This window comes from Leptonychotes weddellii, chromosome 6, assembly GCF_054177405.1.
Source record: "Leptonychotes weddellii isolate Sample4059 chromosome 6, ASM5417740v2, whole genome shotgun sequence".
NCBI lineage: Eukaryota > Metazoa > Chordata > Mammalia > Carnivora > Phocidae > Leptonychotes > Leptonychotes weddellii.
Genome location: NC_138374.1, coordinates 36,961,886 through 36,984,525, shown reverse-complemented (window position 1 = coordinate 36,984,525; position 22,640 = coordinate 36,961,886). Strand labels below are relative to the sequence as shown.

The 22,640-nt window shown below is 36.5% G+C and overlaps 1 protein-coding gene across 3 annotated transcripts in view; it reads left to right on the top strand.

Annotated features, from left to right (window-relative positions):
- Positions 1–22,640, top strand: part of MAPK8 (mitogen-activated protein kinase 8) — an 85,299-nt gene that overhangs the window by 47,740 nt on the left and 14,919 nt on the right. For 2 of the 3 annotated variants that reach the window (XM_006738227.3, XM_006738229.3), the window contains exons 3-6: positions 465–594; positions 6,069–6,127; positions 6,217–6,355; positions 18,959–19,124. In XM_006738227.3, coding sequence (XP_006738290.1) covers positions 465–594; positions 6,069–6,127; positions 6,217–6,355; positions 18,959–19,124 — 494 coding nt within the window. Of the gene's footprint in view, positions 1–464; positions 595–6,068; positions 6,128–6,216; positions 6,356–18,958; positions 19,125–22,332; positions 22,405–22,640 lie in introns of all 3 variants that reach the window. The other variant, XM_006738228.3, reaches the window with a different exon arrangement.

The window sequence follows — 22,640 nt, the reverse complement described above, 5'->3', positions numbered from 1 at the left end:
CCGAAGGCAGAAGCCCAACAGCCGAGCCACCCAGGCGCCCGACCACATGTATTCTTTAATCGTGACCACATGTGTTCTTTAATTGTGACTTTCCTTGGTGTAGGTGCAGGGTGAAGAATTCATTACTCTTAAAGTTATCTATTGGACCTGAATACTCATTAAATATTTGTGCATTGAGTGCCCATTGTATGCTAGGTGGATCTTGGAGGACACCCAACGAACAATCACTGTGTCTGTCTTCACAGTCCATTGAATATATTAACATTTTAAGAAACAGAACAATGCTATACACTGTTGGAATATGCTATAATAGGTATAGAAGAAACATATTGAATATCAAAGATTGGAAATTGATACAGTTGCATTTTATCTTTGGAGAAAGTAAGGAGTCTGCATGAATGTTTCATAAATTCAGTTTTGCAGATTTTAAAGTTTTTTTGTTGTTTTTGAATTTCTTGTTACAGTGCAGCTTATGATGCCATTCTTGAAAGAAATGTTGCAATCAAGAAGCTAAGCCGGCCATTTCAGAATCAGACTCATGCTAAACGGGCTTACAGAGAGCTAGTTCTTATGAAATGTGTTAATCACAAAAATGTAAGTGAACATTTTAGAAAATGTCTTAAGTATAGGTGAAATCAAGATTTGTTCATGAATACATAACAAAAACTTTAAAAGTATATTAGGTGCTTTAAATTCTTCTGGATTGAAGCATTATTTAAAAGGAGTATATATCTACAGTATAAGTTTTTTCTCAACTTTATTAAATTATATCAAAAGAAAACAGCTTCTGAAATTTAGATTGTGTAATTTTCTGACATTTAATTTGCAAAAGGAGTTTTAAAAGAAGTAGGTGTTTTAAAAGAACTTTATTTAGGCTTGATCTCATCTTCTACTTTTTGTTTTCTCTCAGGCTGACATTTCAGAAGACTGTAGCCTTAGCACAGAGATGAAATTGTTGCCATTTTACTTTGACACTGGAATTTTATTTACTAATATTAGATATAAAATTCAAATCATTTCTCCCTACCCTACTCCCACTTTTTAAAGTGATGCTGATACTCACTGGTCACTTTAGGTTGAAGATAGTCTGTGATTTTATAAAGCAGTTTAGCAGAAACTTCAAAAAATATTTAAATGAAATTAGGAAAATATCCCTAATTCTTTTTCCTAATGATTATAATGACTTAAACATATAACTTTCACTCATTTTGAGAAGAAATAGTTACACTTTTTTAAACTTAAGCATACTTTTATGATTATTTTAATGGAGTAATTTCAGCCGAGAGGAAATAAACTAGGAGTGAATTGTGTAAGGGACAGTTTTATGAAGTACTAAACCAAAAGCATCTGACCAGAGATGTCTTGTGGTATTTGTACAAAGGAGTTTATAAAATAAAATAAGCTCAGTGCTTTCTGATTGCAGATAACACAGTTTACCACATTTTGAGAGCTAACTATGCAAGCCTTCTGTGTACTGGAGTTAGTAGATTAGTCACTGAGGGGAAAAATTCATGGAAGTTAAGGGTGAGGCTCCTTATTTGGGGTAACATATAGTGTTATTTGAAGACAAATACATAGTGAAATATCAAATATGATATAAAGCAGTGGAAGTTTGATTGTCAAATTGTGGTAGATGGAAAATAAGTGCTGAGCTTTCAGGAGAGAAGATTGCATGAGCTTTCATGAAATGGGAAAGCTTTGGGGAAAGGTGGCCCTAGACTAATTCTTAAAAATGGGGTAAAAATTGGATTGTTGAAGGAAAAGGGCCTCCCAGAGAGAAAGAACAGCATATAAAAAGAGGTATAGATTAAAGTCAGGGACAGGGAACAAATTGTGTCAGCCATTCTTGTTCTGGATGGGAGCCAGCCATGTTGCTTGTCAGGGTTTTGTTGGTAACCTCCTACCCTCAGATTTAGCTGCTCATGCCCCCTTGTAGTCTGTTTCATGGCGATGATGGTGGTGATACTGCCTTTGTTTTGCACTGGGGACATGGCCAATGACTCCTACTTCCTGTGCCTGGGTGACTGCAAAAAAAGATGGTTCCATCGACTAGATGGAGGGCATGGAAAGCCTGTTTCACATAGTTAACCCTCTAATGGGGATGGCAAGGTCTATGCAGGCAGTACCCTTGGCACCTACAAGAGTGCTGACATAGAGTAGGTGCTCAAAACATATTTGTTCAGAGACTGAATGTAAAACTAAATACAGTTAACCCTTGAATAATGTGGGAGGGATGTCAATCCTCTGTGCAGTTGAAATCTGCATATAACTTTTTTTTTTTTTTTTTTTTTGCATATAACTTTGACAACCCCAAACTTAACGACTGATAGCCTACTGTTGACTGGAAGCCTTACCGATAACATCAATAGTCGATTAAGACACATTTTGTATACTATATGTGTTGTATTCTTAAAGTAAGCTAGAGAAAAAATGTTACTAAAATCATAAGGAAAATTCTTACACAGTACTGTACTGTATTTATCAAAAAAAGTCCATGTATACATGAACCTACACAGTTTGAACCCATGTTGTTCAAAGGGTCAACTGTATAGGGAAACCAGGAATGATAATGGAATTTTTATACTCCTAATGGATGGATGTTTTTGTAATGTCTTACCTTTTCAGCAGTTTCATGTTCCACACAGATCATCTCTTCGTTGGTCTAAAAATCTCTATTTTTTCTCACCTCTTTTTTTTGTGTGTGTGTGGTAAAATACACATAACATAAAACTCACTATCTTAGCCATTTTAAGCATCCACTTCAGTGGTACTAGGTACATTCATATTGTTTTGTATTTCCCGCTATTTTCATAGATGCTTTTGAGTTTGTTTTTTAACTTGGTCACTTATCTCTGAATGTACTTTGGTATGTCACCTAGCACACAGTACTTCATGTCTGATTGAATTCTCCAAGAGAACTGAGGCATGTCATCTCCTCTTAACCATGGACATTATAATCCTGTTTAGAAATCAGGTCACCATTTGATTCACATTGTCTTAGCAAGTTATTCTTTGTCACAGGCCTGCTAATAGATTACATCTTTCCCATCTTTTACTTTCTTTTTTGTTGTTTAAAGATTTTATTATAACCCCCAAATCAAGAGTCGCATGCTGTACAGACTGAGCGAGCCAGGTGCCCCCCCCCATCTTTTACTTACTATCTTTTGGTTTTGGAGGTTAAGTATAGTACTTCCTATTTCTCCCTAGAATTTCACATACGAAATCTGGTTACTCTTCCCAGACTGTTGGGGATTGCTTTTTCTTTGTTCTGACTTTTCACTTGCTAGTTTCGTATTCCAGTTTTGCTCAGGGTGCCTTCATAATAGCTGGATTAGTTCATTAGTGACTCTTGGCATACCACAAAATGACATGTGTAACTATAAAAATTACCCATCTCTCCTGAATTCTTCATCTTATTCACATGGATATATGACTGGAGACATTTTCAAAAATGCCTTTTTGAAATCTTCATATACTTATCTGGTCACGTTTCTGATCTACTGCTGCTATTCTTTGTTGTCGTTGTTTTATTCACAGAAGGAAGTACAGTTTCTCAGTGAATTTTTACCTGCTCCTAGTAAGTGTTACTTCTTTCAGAGTACTTATATATCACCCACTTAATCAGTCCTTGACTTTTGTTTGACCGTCCAGTCTATGAGTAGTATAATTTCCTTTATTTTCCTTTTTGAAAAGTAAGACAGCTGTCTGTCTTAATTTTTTATTTTATAACTGCTTCTTTGAGATACAGTTCACATGCCATACAGTTTATTCATTTAATGCGTGTAATTCAGTGGTTTTTAGTATATTCACAGATGTATTTGACTTTCCATAGTTCTAGAACATTTTCTTCACCTCAGAAAGATTCTCCATATTGTTTAGCTCTCATTTTCCTATCTCCCACAACCTTTGGCTCTAAGCAACCACTAATCTTTTGTCTTTATATGCTTTTCATCTTTAACACTTCTCTTCTACTCTAGAATTTCTCAGATATGAACAGTTTTACTATTTCTCCGAGTCTCTAGATGTGCAGTTCATCTATTTAGAAGTCAGGAATTAATTCATTTAGAGCAGCTAGATACATTCTTATTATCACCCTCCCTATCTTAAACAAATTTGTTTGACCTCTTCTGATCTGGAAATTATTTCTCTGAGTTTATTCACTGAACAAATATTTTGAATGCCTTCTATAAGCAAAGCTTTATGCTTAGATGAATGACATAGATTCTGCCCTCATGAAGTTGGTCTAGAAAAACTTTCCCATCCCTAATTGTCAACAAACGTTTTAAGATGTGTGTTAGGTATCTCCCTATGGTACTAGGGCTGAAAAAGTGAATATTTCTTTCTAACAAGGATCCTGGTGTGATTGGGATGAGGCTGTTGTGAAAATGAAACTATACGACACTGTGTTAAGTGCCATAATAACATGTAAGATATTGTGGGGACTAAGTAAAGAAAATATTCAGCAACCTGTCAAGGACTAGAGGTTGTCAGACTCTACAAAAGACATCAGTTTTGAAGGTAACTGAATTCAGTAGGTAAATATGACAAGTACAGGGAAGAGTATGTTTAAAGGCATTGAAATTTTTTAAAGATAACATTATGTTTAAACTTATTTAGGATGGCTGAAGTATCAAGTTTAACAGAGAGCTTAGCAGGCGATGAACTGGGTTGATGTTCTGTCATGGAAGGAAGGCTTTGAATGTATTGCAAGGGAGTTTTGGAATTTTTTTTCTGGCATTAAGTTTTTGAAGAGGTCAGTAATATGATCAGGTCTTTCTTTTACCATATTATAGGCAATAAAATGGAAATCATTGTTTAGGGAACCTTAATGTTAGAAGTAATTATAGCATGAACAGTCTAGATGAGATGTGAGAATCCTCTATCTATATAGTAGCACAGGGAATGGGAAGAAGAGGTTGAAGGTCAGCTGACAGTAGAATGCGATAGTATTTTTTATGGTGCAAATATTTATTTGCAGTATTTTATTTTGGTGCAAATACTGAAAAAGTCAAAAATCACTGTGAGCCTTCTCTTGTAAAAGAGAAGGCACTCTGGAAAAGTAAAGGGTTTGGGTAGGAATGATAATGAGTTCAATTTTATATTTGTGAGATTTTCATGTGAAGTGGCAATATATAGGCAATATATATTTGAGACTTGCAAACTAAGCAAGGACTTTTAATGTGTATTTGGAAATTATCCACATAGAAATGTTTAGACAAAAAAACCAAAACCAAAAAACCATATATTGCCCAGGGAAAGGGTACAGGTAGAGAAAAGGATTAAAGACAGAATGGTAGGAAAGAGGGCATGCCTGTGGATGAACCAGTGAATAGACTGAGAATGCAGAAAACTGGGCAAGTTCATTATTATGAAAAACTGAGGGCATTGCAGGGAGGGCTGAGATTATATACAGGTATTAGGTTAGGTAAGAGCTAGTAGAAGGTGTTTAAAATTTGCCTACAAATTACACAGAGGATTGTATAATATAAGTCCTTGATAATTGAGTATTCATTAATGGAATGGATATGTGGAGCTCTTCTGTTGATACAGTTTTCTTAAGGCTTTTTTTTTTTTTTAAGAGCATTTTTAGGTTCACAGCAAAAATGAGAGGAAGGTAGAGAGATCTCCCATATACCCCCTGCCCCCACACATGCATAGCCTCCCTCATTATCTGTATCCCCCACCAAACTGGTACATTCGTTATAATCACTTGATGCTTCATTTTTACTCAAAGTCCATAGTTTACATTAGGGTTCACTCTTGGTGTTGTACATTCTTTGGGTTTGGACAAATGTGTAATGACATAATATCTACTATTATAGTATCATACAGAGTATTTTCACCTCCCTAAAGATCCTGCGTGCTTTGGTTCCCTCCCTACCCCCAATCCCTGGCCATAAAGTTTTAATATGTAAAGTAAGAGAAATTACTTGGGCTTACAACATAAGATTTTAAAATTCTTATACTGACAGTGGATTTTTTTTAACCCATGTATTTGCAGTTCCTAAATGAAAGTATTATTAGTAGCAGTGGTGTCTAATTTTTCTGTCTCTTTGCTTTTGCCACAGATAATTGGCCTTTTGAATGTTTTCACACCACAGAAATCCCTAGAAGAATTTCAAGATGTGTAAGTTTGACAATTAAAATTTTATGTTCGTACATTATTCTTAGATTGTTGCTGTACACTTTAGCTGTCATCTTTTTTCACCCATGAAGTTACATAGTCATGGAGCTCATGGACGCAAATCTTTGCCAAGTGATTCAGATGGAACTAGATCATGAAAGAATGTCCTACCTTCTCTATCAGATGCTGTGTGGAATCAAGCACCTTCACTCTGCTGGAATTATTCATCGGGTTAGTAGAAAAAACTATCATCATATTCCTTTTTTAATTACTGAGGTGAAATTCAACTAACATAAAATTAACCATCTTTTAAAGGGTTCAATTCATTGACATTTAGTACATTCACAACATTGTTCATCCACCACTGATAGAAAATTTTGAAGTATTTTCATTGCCCCAAAAATCCTCATACCCATTAAGCAGTCAGTTCCCATCTCTCTCTCTCCCTAGCCCCTGGCCTCATACCAGTCTGCTTTCTGTTGTCTATGGATTTATCTCTTCTGAATATTTCATATAAATGGAATCATATGTAACCTTTTGTATTTAGTTTCTTTAACTTAGCATAATGTTGTCAATCTTGTTCATGTTGTAGCATGTTATCGATAGTTCATTCCTTTTTATGACTGAATAATAATATAGTATATGGATGTACCGCATTTTGTTTATCCATTCATCCACTGATAGACATTTGCGTTATTTCTACCTTTTAGCTTTTGCAGATAGTGCTGCTATGAACATTCATGTGTACAAGTATTTGTCTGAGTTCCTATTTTCAATTCTTTTGGGTATCTTCCTAGGATTGGGTCCTATGGTAATTGTATATTTAACTTTTAGAACAACTACCAAACTGTTCTCAACAGTGGCTATACCATTTTACATTCCCTGTAGCAATGTGTGAAGGTTCTGATTTCTCCAAATCTTTGCCAGTACTTATTGACTTGTATTCTAACCATCCTAGTGAGTACAGAGTGGTATCTCCTTGTGATTTGCATTTCCCTAATAACTAAAGATGTTGAATGTTTTCATATGCTTGTTGGTCCTTTGTATATCTTCTTGGGAGAAGTGTCTGTTCAAGCCCTTGGCCCATTTTTTAAAACTGGCTTGTTTGTCTTTTCATTGTTGATTTATGGAAATTCTTTCTATATTATATATATAAGTTCTTTATATATTTTATATATATATATAAGTTGAGTTATAGAAGTTCTTTATATATTATATATAAATATATATAAAAGATACTAGACCCTTATCAGATATGTGATTTGTAAATATTTTCTCTCATTTTGTATATTGTCTTTTCACTTTCTTGATATCCTTTGATGCACAAAAGTTTTAATTTTCATGAAATTCAAGCATCAGAATTATGTGGAATTGCTGTAAGGTCAAAGACATAGACCAATGGAATAGAACTAAGTCCAGAAATAAAATCACATATCTATGGCTAACTGATTTTCAACAAGGGTGTGAAAGACCATTCAACTGGGAAAAAATAAGTCTCTTTAAGAAGTAGGGCTGGGGGCGCGCCTGGGTGGCTCAGTCGTTAAGCGTCTGCCTTCGGCTCAGGTCATGATCCCAGGATCCTGGGATCAAGCCCCGCATCGGGCTCCCTGCTCGGCGGGAAGCCTGCTTCTCCCTCTCCCTGCTGCTTGTGTTTCCTCTCTCACTGTGTCTCTGTTAAATAAATAAAGAAAATCTTTAAAAAAAAAAAAAAAAAAGGAAGTGGGGCTGGGACAACTGGATTTCCACAAGCAAAAGAATGAATTTGGATCCTTACCTCACATCGTACACAAAAATTAACTCAAAATGGGTCAGTGACCTAAACATAAGAGCTAAAGCTATAACTCTTGAAAGAAAACGTAAGGGTAAACCTTAATGATTTGACAATGAATTCTTACAAATGGTACCAAAAAGCACAATCAACCAAAGAAAAAAAATAGATAAATTGATACTGTAGTCTTCTAGTAAGTTTTGGGAAAATGAGAAAGTGTGAGCCCTCCAACTTTATTCTTTTTAAATATTGTTTTGACTGTTCAAGGCCCCTTGTGACTCCATATGGATTTGAATGTCAGCTTTTCCATTTCTGCAGAAAGGCGATTGGAATTTTAATAAAGATTTCATTTATTGATTGTAGATTGCTTGGGTTGTTTTGCCTTCTTAACTATACTTAGTATTCCGGTTCACAGACACCCGATGAATGTCTTTCTGTTTACTTACGTTGTATTAGTCTGCTTGGGTTGCCATAACAAAATAACACAGACTCAGCAGCTTAAACACAGCTATGAAATTGCCCTCTGAGCCTGCTTTTTCTGTATTCCCTACATTTTTATGTGTTGTATATTCATTTTCATTCATCTCAAAGTATTTTCTCATTTTCCTTGTGAATTGTTCTTTGCCCCATTGGTTGTTTAAGACTATGTTGTTTAATTTCCACAAATTTGTGAATTTTCCAGTTTTCTTTTTTTCTTGATTTCTATCTTCATTCCATTGTGGTCAGAGAAGATACATTGTATGATTTCTGTCTTTTAAAATTTATTGAGACTTACCCAACATGTGGTCTGTTCTGAAGAATATTCCATGTGCACTTAGAAAAATATGTATTTTCCTGTTTTTGGAGGGAGTATTTCTTAAAGGTTACCATTAGGATTGCAATTAATGTCTTCAACTTATAACAATTTATTTTGAATTATTACCACCTTACCTTCACAAAAACTCTACTCCTGTATACAGTCTGTTCTTCCCCCATTATGTTGTAGTTGTCACATATTACATATTTATACACTGTGTGCCCAGTAAGATAGAAATGCAATTATTGTTTAATGCATTTGTCTTTTAAATCATATTGGAAAAAAAATAGGAGTTAGAAACCCAAAACACAGTAATACTGACCTTTTTATTTACCTATGTGATTACCTTTACCAGTATTCTTTATTTCTTCTTACAGCTTCAATTTACTGTTTAATGTCCTTTTATTTCTTTTTTTTTTTTTTTTTTTAAGATTTTATTTATTTGACAGAGAGAGACACAGCCAGAGAGGTAACACAAGCAGGGGGAGTGGAAGAGGGAGAAGCAGGCTTCCTGTGGAGCAGGGAGCCTGATGCGGGGCTCAATCCCAGGACCCTGGGATCATGACCTGAGCCGAAGGCAGACGCTTAACCATCTGAGCCACCCAGGCGCCCCATGTCCTTTTATTTCTACCTGAGGGACTACTTTAGCCTTCTTTATAGGGCAGGTGTAACTAACAGCAAATTCCCATAGCTTATATTTATCTCAAAGTATCTTACTTATCTCCTTTACTTTTGAAGGATAGTTGGTTAGATACAGAATTTTTGTTTGGAAATTTTTTTTCTTTTAGCAGTTTAAATGTGTCTTTTCACTGCCTTTTGGCCTATATGGTTTCTTTTGAGAAATCAGTTGTTAATACCATTGAGGATCTCTTATAAGTGATAAGTTGCTTCTCTTGATTCTTAAGATTCTCTTTTTGTCTTTGGCTTTCAGCAGTTTGATTATAGTATGTCTCAGTGTAGATCTTCTTGCTTTTATCCTTGGAGTTCACTGAGCAGCTTGGGTGTATAGATTTAGTCTTTCATTAAATTTGGAATTTTTCAGTCATTATTTTTTCAAGTATTTTTTCTGCTCCTTTTCCTTTTTCCTCTTATTTGGGACTTCCATTATGCATATGTTGTACACTTGATGGTATGTCATGTCTTGTTTTCTTCAACTTTAATGTTTTGTCACAGGCAGAATGGGTTATTCATTTTCCTCACAGTGTTTTTGAGAAATGCCCCCTATCTAGCCCAAGACTAGAGTCCCACAGTGAGAATGCAGGCTGCTTTCTTCAAGACCCTCCCACCCAGCCAGGAAGATGGGTGGAACAAGGGCTAGTAAAAACACCACACATCTTTCCTTTTGTTTTTAAGTTGCCTTTTTCTTGATTCTGTGTTTACTTGGTTGTTGTGAACATTTAACTGTTTTCCAGATTTTTGAAAAAGTTTATTCTGATCCATTTTGCTTTGCTTTTTGGTGTTTCTGTGGAGCAATCTACTCTTCCATTTTTGCTGACATCACTGCCTTTAATTATACTTTGGGAAAGTTGCATTTCACTGATTTATATGGAGTAGTATAAGCTTAGTTTTGCTCTGAAGTGAAGCGGTATATAAAATATCCTATCATTATCAATTATATAAAACTGAGTATTTATTGGAGTTGTGTTTCTCATATATTCAGAAATAGTTTATATTTTTGTAATCTGTTTTTTAACTGCTTTATTGACATGTAATTCACATACCATACAGTTTATAAAGTGTGTAATTATATTATATTCAAAGGTTGTACAACCATCAGCACAATTTAATTTTAGAACATTTTCACCACCTTTAAAGAAATCCTGTACTTATTAGCCTTCAGTTCCTTTTATTCCCTGTTCCCTTCACTCCCAGCCCTACACAACTACTAACCTACTTTCTATCTCCATACATTTGCCTACTCTGGCTATTTCATATAAGTGGAATTATATATATAATGTGGTCTTTTATGTCTGGCTTCTTTTCCCTAGCATAGTGTTCTCAAGGTTCATCCATCTATTTATCGTGTTATCAGTACTTCATTTCTTTTTATTGCCAAATAATAGTTCATTTTATGGATGTATACCACATTTTGTTTACCATTCATCACTTGAGGGACATTTGGGTTGTTAACCATTTTTTGGCTATCATAAGCAATGCTGACATGTACGTGTGCGTGTGCAAGTTTTTGTGTGGACATGTGTTTTTGTATTTTAGTTTTAATTCTAGCTTATTCTTTGAAAAGAATAGCATCTAATTTGAGAGGAATTTCTTGAAAAGTATTTAATTCAGTGGAATTATATCTTTGAGCTACCTTGTGTCAAATAACCTAACTCAAAATGAATACAGAGATTCGTGCTCAAGTTATCTATTTTAAGACAATTATGTATGTGAGTTATTTAGGCTTATTCTTAGTTATCATTCTAACTGAATTGCTTTGTATATTGCATATGCAACTGCTATCATGTCTAATGTCTAATGCCATCTTTAGGCAACATAAGAGAAATCTCTTCACATGGGAGAGTATATTATCTTCCTCATCCCATTATATATTGTGTGAGGCAAATGAGTTAAAACTTCTGGGTTTTGTTTTTGATTGTTTCTTTTGCCCTGTGAACCAGGACAGTACTCTGCCACCATGGAAGTTAATTTGATTTTAGTAAAGTAAAATTTTCCAAATAGAAAATTTTCAGATTAATGGGGCTAGCAGGTGGGTAAAACAAATCACAGACTACATGATAGAAGAGGAAACAAATGAAATAGCAGGAAACATAAAAAGGAAACATTAAATTACAGAAGACCAATATATAAAACAGTGGGTAAAGGGGATTAACCCCTTAATGAACAAAGTTCAAATTTTGACGTACAAAACCACCACCACCAACTATGTGTTTCTGTAATGCAAACAATTGTAGCTAGCTTCCAAAGGCTGAAAGCAAAGGTATTGGCAAAATAAAACATGAGAACAAGGATGACTGTATTTAATCAAATGCACTGAATATGGTGGGGCCAGGGACAAAGCATTTTTCAGTGACTTTGTGAGGAAAATGGGTGTAATCCACCTATTTGGATAAGTAACTGTCAAGAACTTTTTACATGCAGTGGAGTTGTAACACAGAGCTTAAACTGTGGAAAATAGAAGAATTATCCGAACACGATAGTATTGGGATATTTTAACATACTCCCTTAGTGTAGATGGATAAAGTGGTAAAAATACAGTATAACTATAGAAGACTTACATAATAAATTTGAGCTAATAAGAGACATACTAGGATCTGTCACTTGTGAAGAAGAATGTGCCTTTATTTTAGGTCAGGCTATCTGGGAAACAGTCTCTAGGATGGAGATATACATGTAAGAAGTTTGTTGGGGAGTCCCCTCAGCATCAACATCTTTAAGGGAGTAAAGAAATACTGGACAGAGGGAAAAATTGAATTGGATGCAATCACTCCAGAGTCCTCAGCTGGTGACTCAGTTGGACTTAAGCAGCATGACCTTGGAAAAGTGGTTCTCTGTGGCTGAAGGCAATTCCAGGAGAGAGATTTGCTGAAAACTCAGCAACCAATACTGCTAGCAGCTGGAAGAGATCCTGAACCAGGGATCAGAACAGGCACCACAGGACTCACTATAGGACACCTCTGGTGCCACTTGTTCCTACTTCCTTCATACAGTAAGTTCTGGAAACTCTTCCTCCAGGATTTTATTTGATGTTTGTTCCTTGAGTCACTTACAAGAAGTTTAATGGGATAAACTACAGCACCCACTCCTGAAGCTGGTCTTGAGGCCACAACTGATACTCATCTCTGTGCTCTACTACTAAGTCTAAATACCCTCCACCCCAGCCTAATACCTCTGCTGGTCTAAGATCGTTTACTTGGTAAAATAACCTGAACTTTCATCCCTTAGGGTTTTAGTACAAGTCAGGGCTGGGAATGGGGTTCCACATAGTCACTCGGAGACCCAAGCTGAATGAGGCTCCACCAGCTGCATAGTTCTGGTCATTGTGTCAGGGGAAGAGAAAGCCAGGTGGTGTGTACTGTCTCTTCTATGCTTTGGCCTGGAAGTGACACACATCACTTCTGCTCTGAGCCCATTGGCAGAACATGAGGACCTGCCTAATTATAAGGGACAGGGAGATGTGGAGAGGCAGACTTCAGCATGCGTGAGCATTAGTCTCTGTCACAGTCTTCCCTTCTGGTCATCAAACATTTCTTTGCTCCCTTTATTCCACACGTAGTACACTCACCCCCTGCTTAGGGGAGATAACTCAAAGTCCTAGTCTATCAAGGCATTTATTTCCAAGTGATACATGGTAATCCCTACTTCATATCCAGTAAACCGTCCCATTTGGGAAATTGAAAAGTTTAGTCATTGGTTATTTGTAATTTGAAATTTGAAATTCTGGTGGGCAGAGGTGCCTGAGTGGTACAGTCGGTTAAGCGTCTGACTCTTGGTTTTGGCTCAGGTCATGATCTCAGCATCATGGGGTCAGGCACTGTGTTGGGCTCGGTTAAGCATCTGACTCTTGGTTTCGGCTCACGTCATGATCTCAGCATCGTGGGATCAAGCCCTGTGTTGGGCTCCACGCTCTGCCTAAGGCTCTCTTACTCCCTCTGAAATAAATAAATACATCTTTAAAATTATTTTTAAAAAGAAGGACATTCTGTTGGGCAGACATTGTCACTGTCACTTCCCTTGGGGATGGGGTGGGGGTGGTGGGGATATTCCTTGATTAGTCCCTGAATCTCATTTCTGCAAGGATTGCTCTGTCCACTGTTCTCTGTGGCTCCATTCTGTGAAGAGCCTTTCTTTTCTACTATCCTTTTGAATATATCTAAAGTGGTTATTGGAAAATGTGTTCTCCTTGGGGGCTGCTCAGCTTTCTTAGCTTACTGTCTGTAAAAGATTGGGGGCTTAAGTGTCATTTTAAGGCAGTCCTTCTCAATCTGGACACTGTTGATGTTTTGGATGAAGAATTCTTTCTTTTGAGGAGCTGTCCTGTGCGTTGTAGAATGTTTAGCACATTCCTGGCCTCTACCCACTAGATGCCACCAATACTCCCCAATTGTGACAACCAAAAATGTCTCCAGACACTGCCAACTATCCCCTGAGGGCAGAATTGCCCTGAATTGAAAACCATTGTTTTCAGGCTAGAAAAGTCACAGGCTAGTGGAGTTTTTTGATAGTACAGCTCTCTCAGAAACTTAGGAGGCTGCTGCTTTTTAATTACAGTTATTTTCAGAGCACATTTGTTAGTCACTGGCTCTATATTCTTCAAGTTAATGTCTACCTTTAAGCTTTCAGGCTTCTCTTGGCAAGTCTAAGGCATTTTCATCAACTGAAAGAATGTACAGCTCTTTTTCCCTCAGAGGTTTTCAGGATTATTAAGTGGAAGTGATGCACGGAAAACACATCCAAGGTATCGGTGGCTTAACATAACGTTCATTGCTTGCTCAGGGGTCTGCAGGTTGGTTGTGTGGCACTGCTCCAGATCATGGGGTCAGATTCAGGGTTTGCCCTCGTTCAGGCCGAAGGAGTGCCTCCCTGGGGCACATCGTTTTCTCATGGTGAAAGGTAGCGGAGCAAGAGCCAAGCTAAATCAAGCATATTGAAAACTTTTTCAGATTTGGTGAACATCATATTCCCTCACTTTCCATTGCCTAAACAAGTCATCTGTCAAGGCTCGTTAATAAAATGGAGGAGTACAGATGGTCCCCTCCTTATGGTGGTTCAACCTAATTTTTCGACTTTACAGTGGTGTAAAAAGTGATACACATTTCACACTTTGCCGGGGTTAGCAGTATGTAGGACGCTACTGTCTTATGCGGCTGAGCAGCAGCGGTGAGCCGCAGCTCCCAGCCAGCCAGGCAGTCACAGGGTGAACAACCACTACACTTACAAGTATTCTGTGCCCAAACAGTCATCCTGATTTTCACTTTCGGGACACTACTCAATAAATTACGTGAGATACTCCAACAACTTTATTATAAAATAGGGTTTGCCTCAGATGATTTTACCCATCCATAGGCTAAGGTAAGTGTTCTGAGCATGTTTAAGGTAGGCTAGCCTAAACTATGATGTTCGGTAGGTTAGGTGTATTAAATGCATTTTCAACTTACGATGTTTTCAACTTATGAGGGTTTATTGGGACATAACCCCATCATGAAGTCAAGGAACATCTATATCCTGGGTTGGGTGGGGGAGAGATTTACGGGGCAATCTGCCATTTTTTTTTAAGGGTTTAGTAGCATTTAACTTTTCTAGAATGGCAAGGTCCTAAAATTCTAGATTCTGGTTCCCGTTCATTTCTGCTTTTAAAGTGGCCAGTTCTTTCAAATGCAGCTAGTAGCCACCAACATACTACTAAAGTTTTGCTTTCCAATCTCTTCTAGAGCAGGGGTCAGCTAACTTTTTCTATAAAGGCTTGACAGTAAATATTTTAGGCTTTGCAGATGATAGAGTCTCACAGCTATTCAACTCTGCCATTGTAACACAGAAGCAGCTGTATACAGTAGGTGATTAAGTGGGCAGGACTGTGTTCTAATAAAACTTTCTTCACAAAAACAGACAGGCCTTAATTTGTTAACCCTTGTTCTAGAGTTTCAGGTTCATTATGCAAGTGTTGTGCTTTCCAAGTGATTGCAAGGGGCGGTATCATGAAGTGTATTGCTGTTATATAACCTGGATCACCTATCCAACCTCTGGTATTAGTTTCCCTGCTGCCTGCTGATCAAACTGCTAAGCTGTGATCCTGTGTTTATAATAGTAACATCCCACTTCTGGCACTAAGTTCAATGTTAGACTAGTATAATATAGGAAAAACATTTCTAGGTGTCTCCTTTACTCTTACATTATTACTTCTAACACTAAATGTGTGGTAGTTTTTCCCACACCAAACAAGTCTCAGGTTCTCTGGACACCGGCTGGGGATCTTGTACTTTAACTTAATCCTGATATTACCTCCCTGGATAGCATCAGATCCAACAGGTTAAGGGATCAGTTCTACAAGTGCCTGCCGTTCAGATGCCATCTCAAACCCAGGTTGTTATCTGTGGCTTTGACCTACTGGTTGTAATTCAGAGGTTTGCAAAACCCCCCTCCTCAGACTCAATTAATTTGCTAGAGTGGCTCACAGAAATCAGGAGAACATTTTACTAACTAGATTACCAGTTTATTACAAAGGACATAACCAGAAACAGCCAAATGGAGAGATGTATTGGGCAAGGTAAATGGGAAGGGGCCCGAGCTTTCATGCCCTGTCTGGGTGCACCAGTCTCCCAGCACTTATGCATGTTCACCAACCTGCAAGTTCTCCTTACCAGTCCTTTTGGTTTTTTATGGAGACTTCACTACCTGGCATGATTGATTAAATCATTGGCCTTTGATGATGGAACTCAGTCTAGCCCTCCCCACTCCCTGGAGGTTTGGGGTAGGAAATGCTGAAAGTTCCAACCCTTTAATTACTTTGTTGATTCTCCTGGCAATCAACCCCCATCCTTTGAAACTTTCCAGAAGTCACCTCATTAACATAAACTGTGGTAGGAGCAGGAGTACAGGGGTGCAGGAGGAGGGTGGTACAGAGGTAGAGGGAGAGAGAGAGAATCTTAGGCAAGCTCCATGCCCAGCATGGAGCCAGACATATGGGGCTCAGTTTCACAACTCTGAGACCTGAGCCAAAATCAAGAGGCCCATGCTCAACTGACTGAGCCACCCAGGTGACCAGAAAGGGACTTCTTATGAATAACAAAAGGCACTCTTTTCACCTTTATTGCTCTTACCTTTTAGGTAATTCTGAGGGTTTTAGGAGCTGTGTGCCTGTAATTGGGACAAAGACCAAATACGCACTTCTTATTATAAATAACAGCGTTACCACTAGGCTATGCCAAGGTAACAAATAAACCCTAAATTCGTAGTAGCTTAACACAACTAAGGTTTATTTTCCACACTACATGTCCAGGGTAGATCATGGTAGGGTAAGGATTCTGCCTTACTTAGGTGCTCAACAACCTGGGCTGACGGAAGATCCACTACCTGGAATGGTACTAATCAACAAAGCAGAGGAAGAGACGACAGGATGTTGTGCATGGCCCTTCTGTTCTTCACTCCCGCTCCCGTCCTATTGACTAGAACTAATCACAGTTAGTTCTTGCATGTAAGGAAGCTGAAAAATTTGGGGGGAGAAGTCAGAATATTAGGTTAGTTCTACTTCCTCTGCCACAAATTTATACAAGTTCACTTATTCTTCTCATATATAATTAACAATGTTACTAACATCTGTAGAAAGGTATAGATATACAAAGATGAATTTCAGGTAATATTCTTTGAAGCATTTTTTTGACTGTTTTTTCTTGATAAAAAATATTTCTAAAAAAAATTGTATTGTGCTCTTAATCTTTCCAAAATAAAGTGTTTAAGGTTGAAATCTTATCTCTAGGCTAGAATGCAGTAGTATAAAGAGCCATTAATCTTTACCCATCACAGTAGATACTGAAGTAGTATCAAAGCTTGCAATATGTAATTCTTGAACAGGCTGTGTTACTTTGCTGAGATCATGTATTTTGTAAATAATGTTCAGTTTATATTTACAGAATAGCAATAATGAAAATTTTCATCTTCTATTTCACTAAGCCTGTTGATACCTACTTTTAATTTGAAAAATCCCTTAGATTACATATCTTCTAAACCCATTCATGATCACCTGTCAAAATATGCTAAAGACAACATATGTGATTTTCTGGATGTAAACGTTACAAAAGTGTAAACTGTCTTTCAGGCCAGCTTTTTTTCTTTTGTATTAATCACTGGCATTGAATGTTATATACTACTTGTCAGTACCAGTAATGGAATGGTTTTGTGGTGTGGATATACTGTGCTTGCTTTCTTTGGTTTCTTGGTTCATAATAAGATTCATCGGAGCTAACAGGCAGTGTGTTGGACTTGAAGTCATGAATGCCTTTTAATGATCATAACACAGAATTCCTTAAGGTTGGGTTAGGTGGAAAATTCCTCACAAGGACATTATTTAGTAGCATCAACAGCAAGTAATTTTATGGATTAGTGGCACCAAGACAGTGATGTCCGACTTCCATGGGCAGATGACAGTTTCATGAACAAATTTGTGTAATTTCAAGTGGGAATCCAGTTATGGAAAGACTGATAATGACCATTTCAGTCCTTTAGAATTGAAAGTCTGCTGGTTTGAAAGGTCAAATGACATTTGCTTGGATTGACATGGAATGACCCGTTGTTGACTTGTAATATCTATATAAAGCTTACTGTGACTTTAAAATGAGATTTTTGGGGGGCGCCTGGATGGCTCAGTCGGTTAAGCATCTGCCTTCAGCTCAGGTCGTGATCTCAGGGTCTTCGAATCAAGCCCTGCATCGAGTTCCACACTGAGCGGGGAGTCTGCTTGAGATTCTCCCTCTCCCTCTGCCCCTCCCCCTGCTAGCGTGTTCTCTCCCTCTCAAATAAAATCTTTTTAAAAAAGAACGAGTGGGGAGGGGAGGAGCAGAGGGAGAGGGAGAATCTCAAGCAGACTCCCTGCTGAGTGTGGAACCCGATGCAGGGCTCGAACCCATGACTCTGAGATCACGACCTGAGCCAAAATCAAGAGTTGGACACTCAACCAACTGAGCCACCTGGGCAGCCCTAAAATGAGATTTTAAAAAAATCTGGTAATTTAGTATACAAGTGAGCATAAATGCTAACTTATGATTCTCTTTCTTTTACTATAATAACTTTGAAATGCCTTACAAACTGCTTTTATTGCACTTGATTGAAAATTTCTAGCTAATCATAATTTCTAGAAAATAAAACATTACAAATTTCTCTAATCTGTATGTAGGTATTCATAAGTGAAGAATGCCATCAAGCTAATTTCTCAACATCGCCTGTTACGATGAATCTGAGCAGTGTGATGTTGATTATAATGAGAGAAACTACAACAGTTATCATGAATTGTCTTATAAGTAATCTAATAATGGGACACCTGGGTGGCTCAGTGGGTTAAGCATCTGACTTGATTTCAGCTCCGGTCATGATCTCAGGGTCATGGGGTGGAGCCCCATTTCAGGTTCCCTGCTCAGCAGGGAGTCTGCTTGGGATTCTCTCTCTCCCTCTGCCCCACCCCCTGCTCACTCACACACTTCCTCTCTCTTTCTCAAATAAATAAATAAAATCTTTTTTTAAAAAAAGTGATCTAATAACTTGTAAACTGTAAAATGTTTATATATATCATAGCAGTCATTTTTTTGTTTTTAATATTTTGAAGGACTTAAAGCCCAGTAATATAGTGGTAAAATCAGACTGCACTTTGAAGATTCTTGACTTTGGACTGGCCAGGACTGCAGGAACTAGTTTTATGATGACACCTTACGTAGTGACTCGCTACTACAGAGCACCTGAGGTCATCCTAGGGATGGGCTACAAAGAAAACGGTCAGCAAACACTATTTACTTGAAATACTGTTACTTGCTTTTGTTTATCAGATTTTTTATGTAAAATTTTTAAGCTGAAGTGCATAGAAGTTAAATGTATCACTGAAATGTTTATCACAAGTTTGAAAGTAACTATAAATTTTGTCATAAATGTTTGGAAAAACTTGGGGCCCCTGTTTATTTAAATATAAGTACATAACTATCAACACTACAGCTGGATAAAGGATTTGTTGCAGTGGCTCCTAAAACAGAACATAATGCCATTTGCTTGCCTATAACTTGAAAATGAGTATTTCTAACAGGGGCTCAAGGAAGTATATGGTGGACTGACAGTTTATCTTTAGTAATAATCCTACTTTGCATTAGTGATATTTGAACCTATTTCTAAACGTATGAAACTAAAGTTATAGCACTTAGTGTAAACTTTAAGAGCTACAGTGAGGCCATTCTGCAAAGCTGATGGATAATTAAGGTGATCTTTTGGAAGAAACAGTGTTTCATCAGAGCCTTGTGTCCCACCTTAAAGAAATGGCATTATTGTATGTGGGTATATTCAATTAAATATTTCAGCATTAGAATCAAGGTTGAAGAAAATGATCAGGCATGTAGTTCACGTATGTTTTAAAATGTTATGTATATATATGTACATACATGTAACTTAAGTTTTGTTGAATCGCAGATATTTAGGACATAAATAAATCTACACAGGATTATTATGGACTTAAACTGTAACTTTTAAAATGTGGTCATTTCATCGAAAATACTCCCTAGAATAGGACTGAGATGTTTTTTTTTTTAGTAAGGAATCTGGAACAGCAGTTCACTTTGAATCAAGAAACTCTATTAATCTTCAAGATTCGTTTTTATAAAAGACAACATTGAACTGAGGATTTTAGCTTAATTTCCTTTACTTTTCTGAATTAATTAAAAACAAATACTTTAAATATTTATGATTATTTTCTTTAACATGCTGTTTTTTCTTATTCTCTAAAATTGTTTTATACCTTAGAATTCAGTGAGTTGGATTTAGTATTAGACTCTTTTGAGAAATGAGACTTCCAGTGACCATCATGAAGATTACTTTTGCATTTGCTATAAAGCTATCAATTGTCACAGATACTGTGTCACTCAGTGCCCTATAAATGTGATCTTAGTGATAGCTTCCTACCAGAAATTAGCACCAAGAGAAACTATCATAAAGAATTGACATGCTTTCCTGTCTTAGATAGGAATTGTATAGATCACTTTATTGCCCATTTTTGCCTCAGGAAACAAAGTCGAATGTAATGCTTAATCATGATAACAATAAGGTTAAACATTAGAACTTCCTTCTTTCAGTAACATCGCACTCCCAGTTGTTTTAACAACTTTGTTTTGTCTTTTATTGCAAGCTACCGTAAAGCTTTTTACGAACTGTAATATAATGGAATATATTTAAACTGCCTAATAGACTAAGCAGTTAGACCATTTAAAGCTAGTTTTGTGTTTGAATCAGGCACACCATATTTTGAGAAAGTCTTCACTAACCCAGGCAATATCTTCTCATGCTTGCAGCTTTTGAAATTTGTTTAAAAATATGTTTTTCTTAAGGTCACCTGCGTAAATTACGTCCTGGATATTTAAAGTTTGCTATTCTTTAAAATCTGTAGGGAAATTTATTGTGGTAGATTTATTCCAAAAATGAAAACCTTGGAAAAAAATTGTTCTCTGAACTGATTTATGAGTATTACCTTTTCCTCTAAAATTTTATTCTTGAAAGTTGAATCATAGAGAGTCATATGAATTTTAATATGAAATTTTAGAGAAACTTTAGTTCTACAGGATTTCCAAAATTTATTCCCACCTTTGTTACAAAGATTCTGTAATGAGCTGGCAGTCTCTTTATGAGTACATTAGAAAGTACAGACTTCTAATTTCATAAGTCCACCAGCATGGGCACTTCTCCCTAACACTTACTTCTTCCCCTTTCTTCTTTTGCTCTTAAAAAGGACCTTGAAACTTCAAAAACATATGCAAGTTTCTAAGGCTTTCTTTTTAAATTGCTTATTCTTCCCCTCTTCTATTAAACTGCAACCACCTACTCTCCTTTTTTTAAATTGAAGTATATAGTAGGCATACAATATTATGTTTCAAGTGTACATCATAGTAATTCAGTCTTTATATATACATTATGAAGTGATCACCACAATGGATCTAGCTACCTCCTCTCCTTTTTTTTTTAACCAAATTTTCAAACCAAAGATATAAAATTTCAGGGTGTATTAGTGAACCAGGTGGAGATTTCCAAATTGCCATTTTCTTTGTCTAGCAGATTCTTTCCAGCATTGAGAGCTCCCATTAAAAGTTGATGAGGGTCAGTAAGTCAACAAGGAGACTCCATGTAGATAAATCTGTGGGAGCTTTCATATTATATCCAACTAAAACTAACTTCTTAAACGAAAGCAGTTTGGTTTTATGGGTTTAAAAAACCTTAGGTGGAAAACATATAAAATATACTTCTTTTATGAAGTTTTCTTCATTGATTATTTGTTCATTTTCTATGCACTTGTTCCTTTTGGGATAATAGGGTAAATGTATCGTGACATTGCCAAGAAAATAGTAACTCAATTCAGAATAAACATAGGACTTCTCAAATAAATTTATCCAGTTTGAAATCCAGTTTGAAAATTTCTGAAGAGCTTTTGATTAACTTTTTAATTGTAATGACTCATAGAAACACATTCTTTCTGTTAAATATTTTAATATACTAGATTATTTCTGCTCATGCTTTTTTCTTTTATTTGACTTAAAGAGAGAGTATAATGCACAGTTGAACCTCAAAATAGTGTCAAGATTTTATTATTTAAATTTTGCTGCCTCGTGTTCATTTTCAGCCTTATTTGAAAAGATGTGTTCGGTTCTGTTTCATATTTTATGAACAATTTTTAGAGACAAAATGTATAGGTTTTTCAATTACGTGATTTCTGTGCATAGCTCTCACTTTAAAATTAGATATGTAGTTAAAAGGCTACACTTCACATTTGCTTTTGTGAATCAAAGCCTTTTGAAAAATATTTTGTGTTTTAAATTATTCCATTAGCTAAAATTAAAATCACTTTTTTCTTTTTGTGATGTTTTGCAGTTTTTATATAATGCAGTCATATTATGCTTCTTTGATTTTAACGACCTTTTGCTTTGCTTTTCCTTCTTTTGTGCTGCAAACATATAGTGGATTTATGGTCTGTGGGGTGCATTATGGGAGAAATGGTTTGCCACAAAATCCTCTTTCCAGGAAGGGACTGTATCCTTGTGCTGCTGCAGCAGTTAAATTAGTTAGGTGATGAACTTCCTTATATTCTCTAATGAAAATAAATATGGTACATTCATATATATGGGTTTCTTTAAACAAATGTAAAGTTTGTGGCTGTTATAGTTCAAAAATTGTTGAGACAAGAAGCTGAAATACTTGTAGGCTGCATCTGGCAGTAGGACATACAGTCTCTGCTGGTAGTTAGAGCACATTCACTGTCATTCATT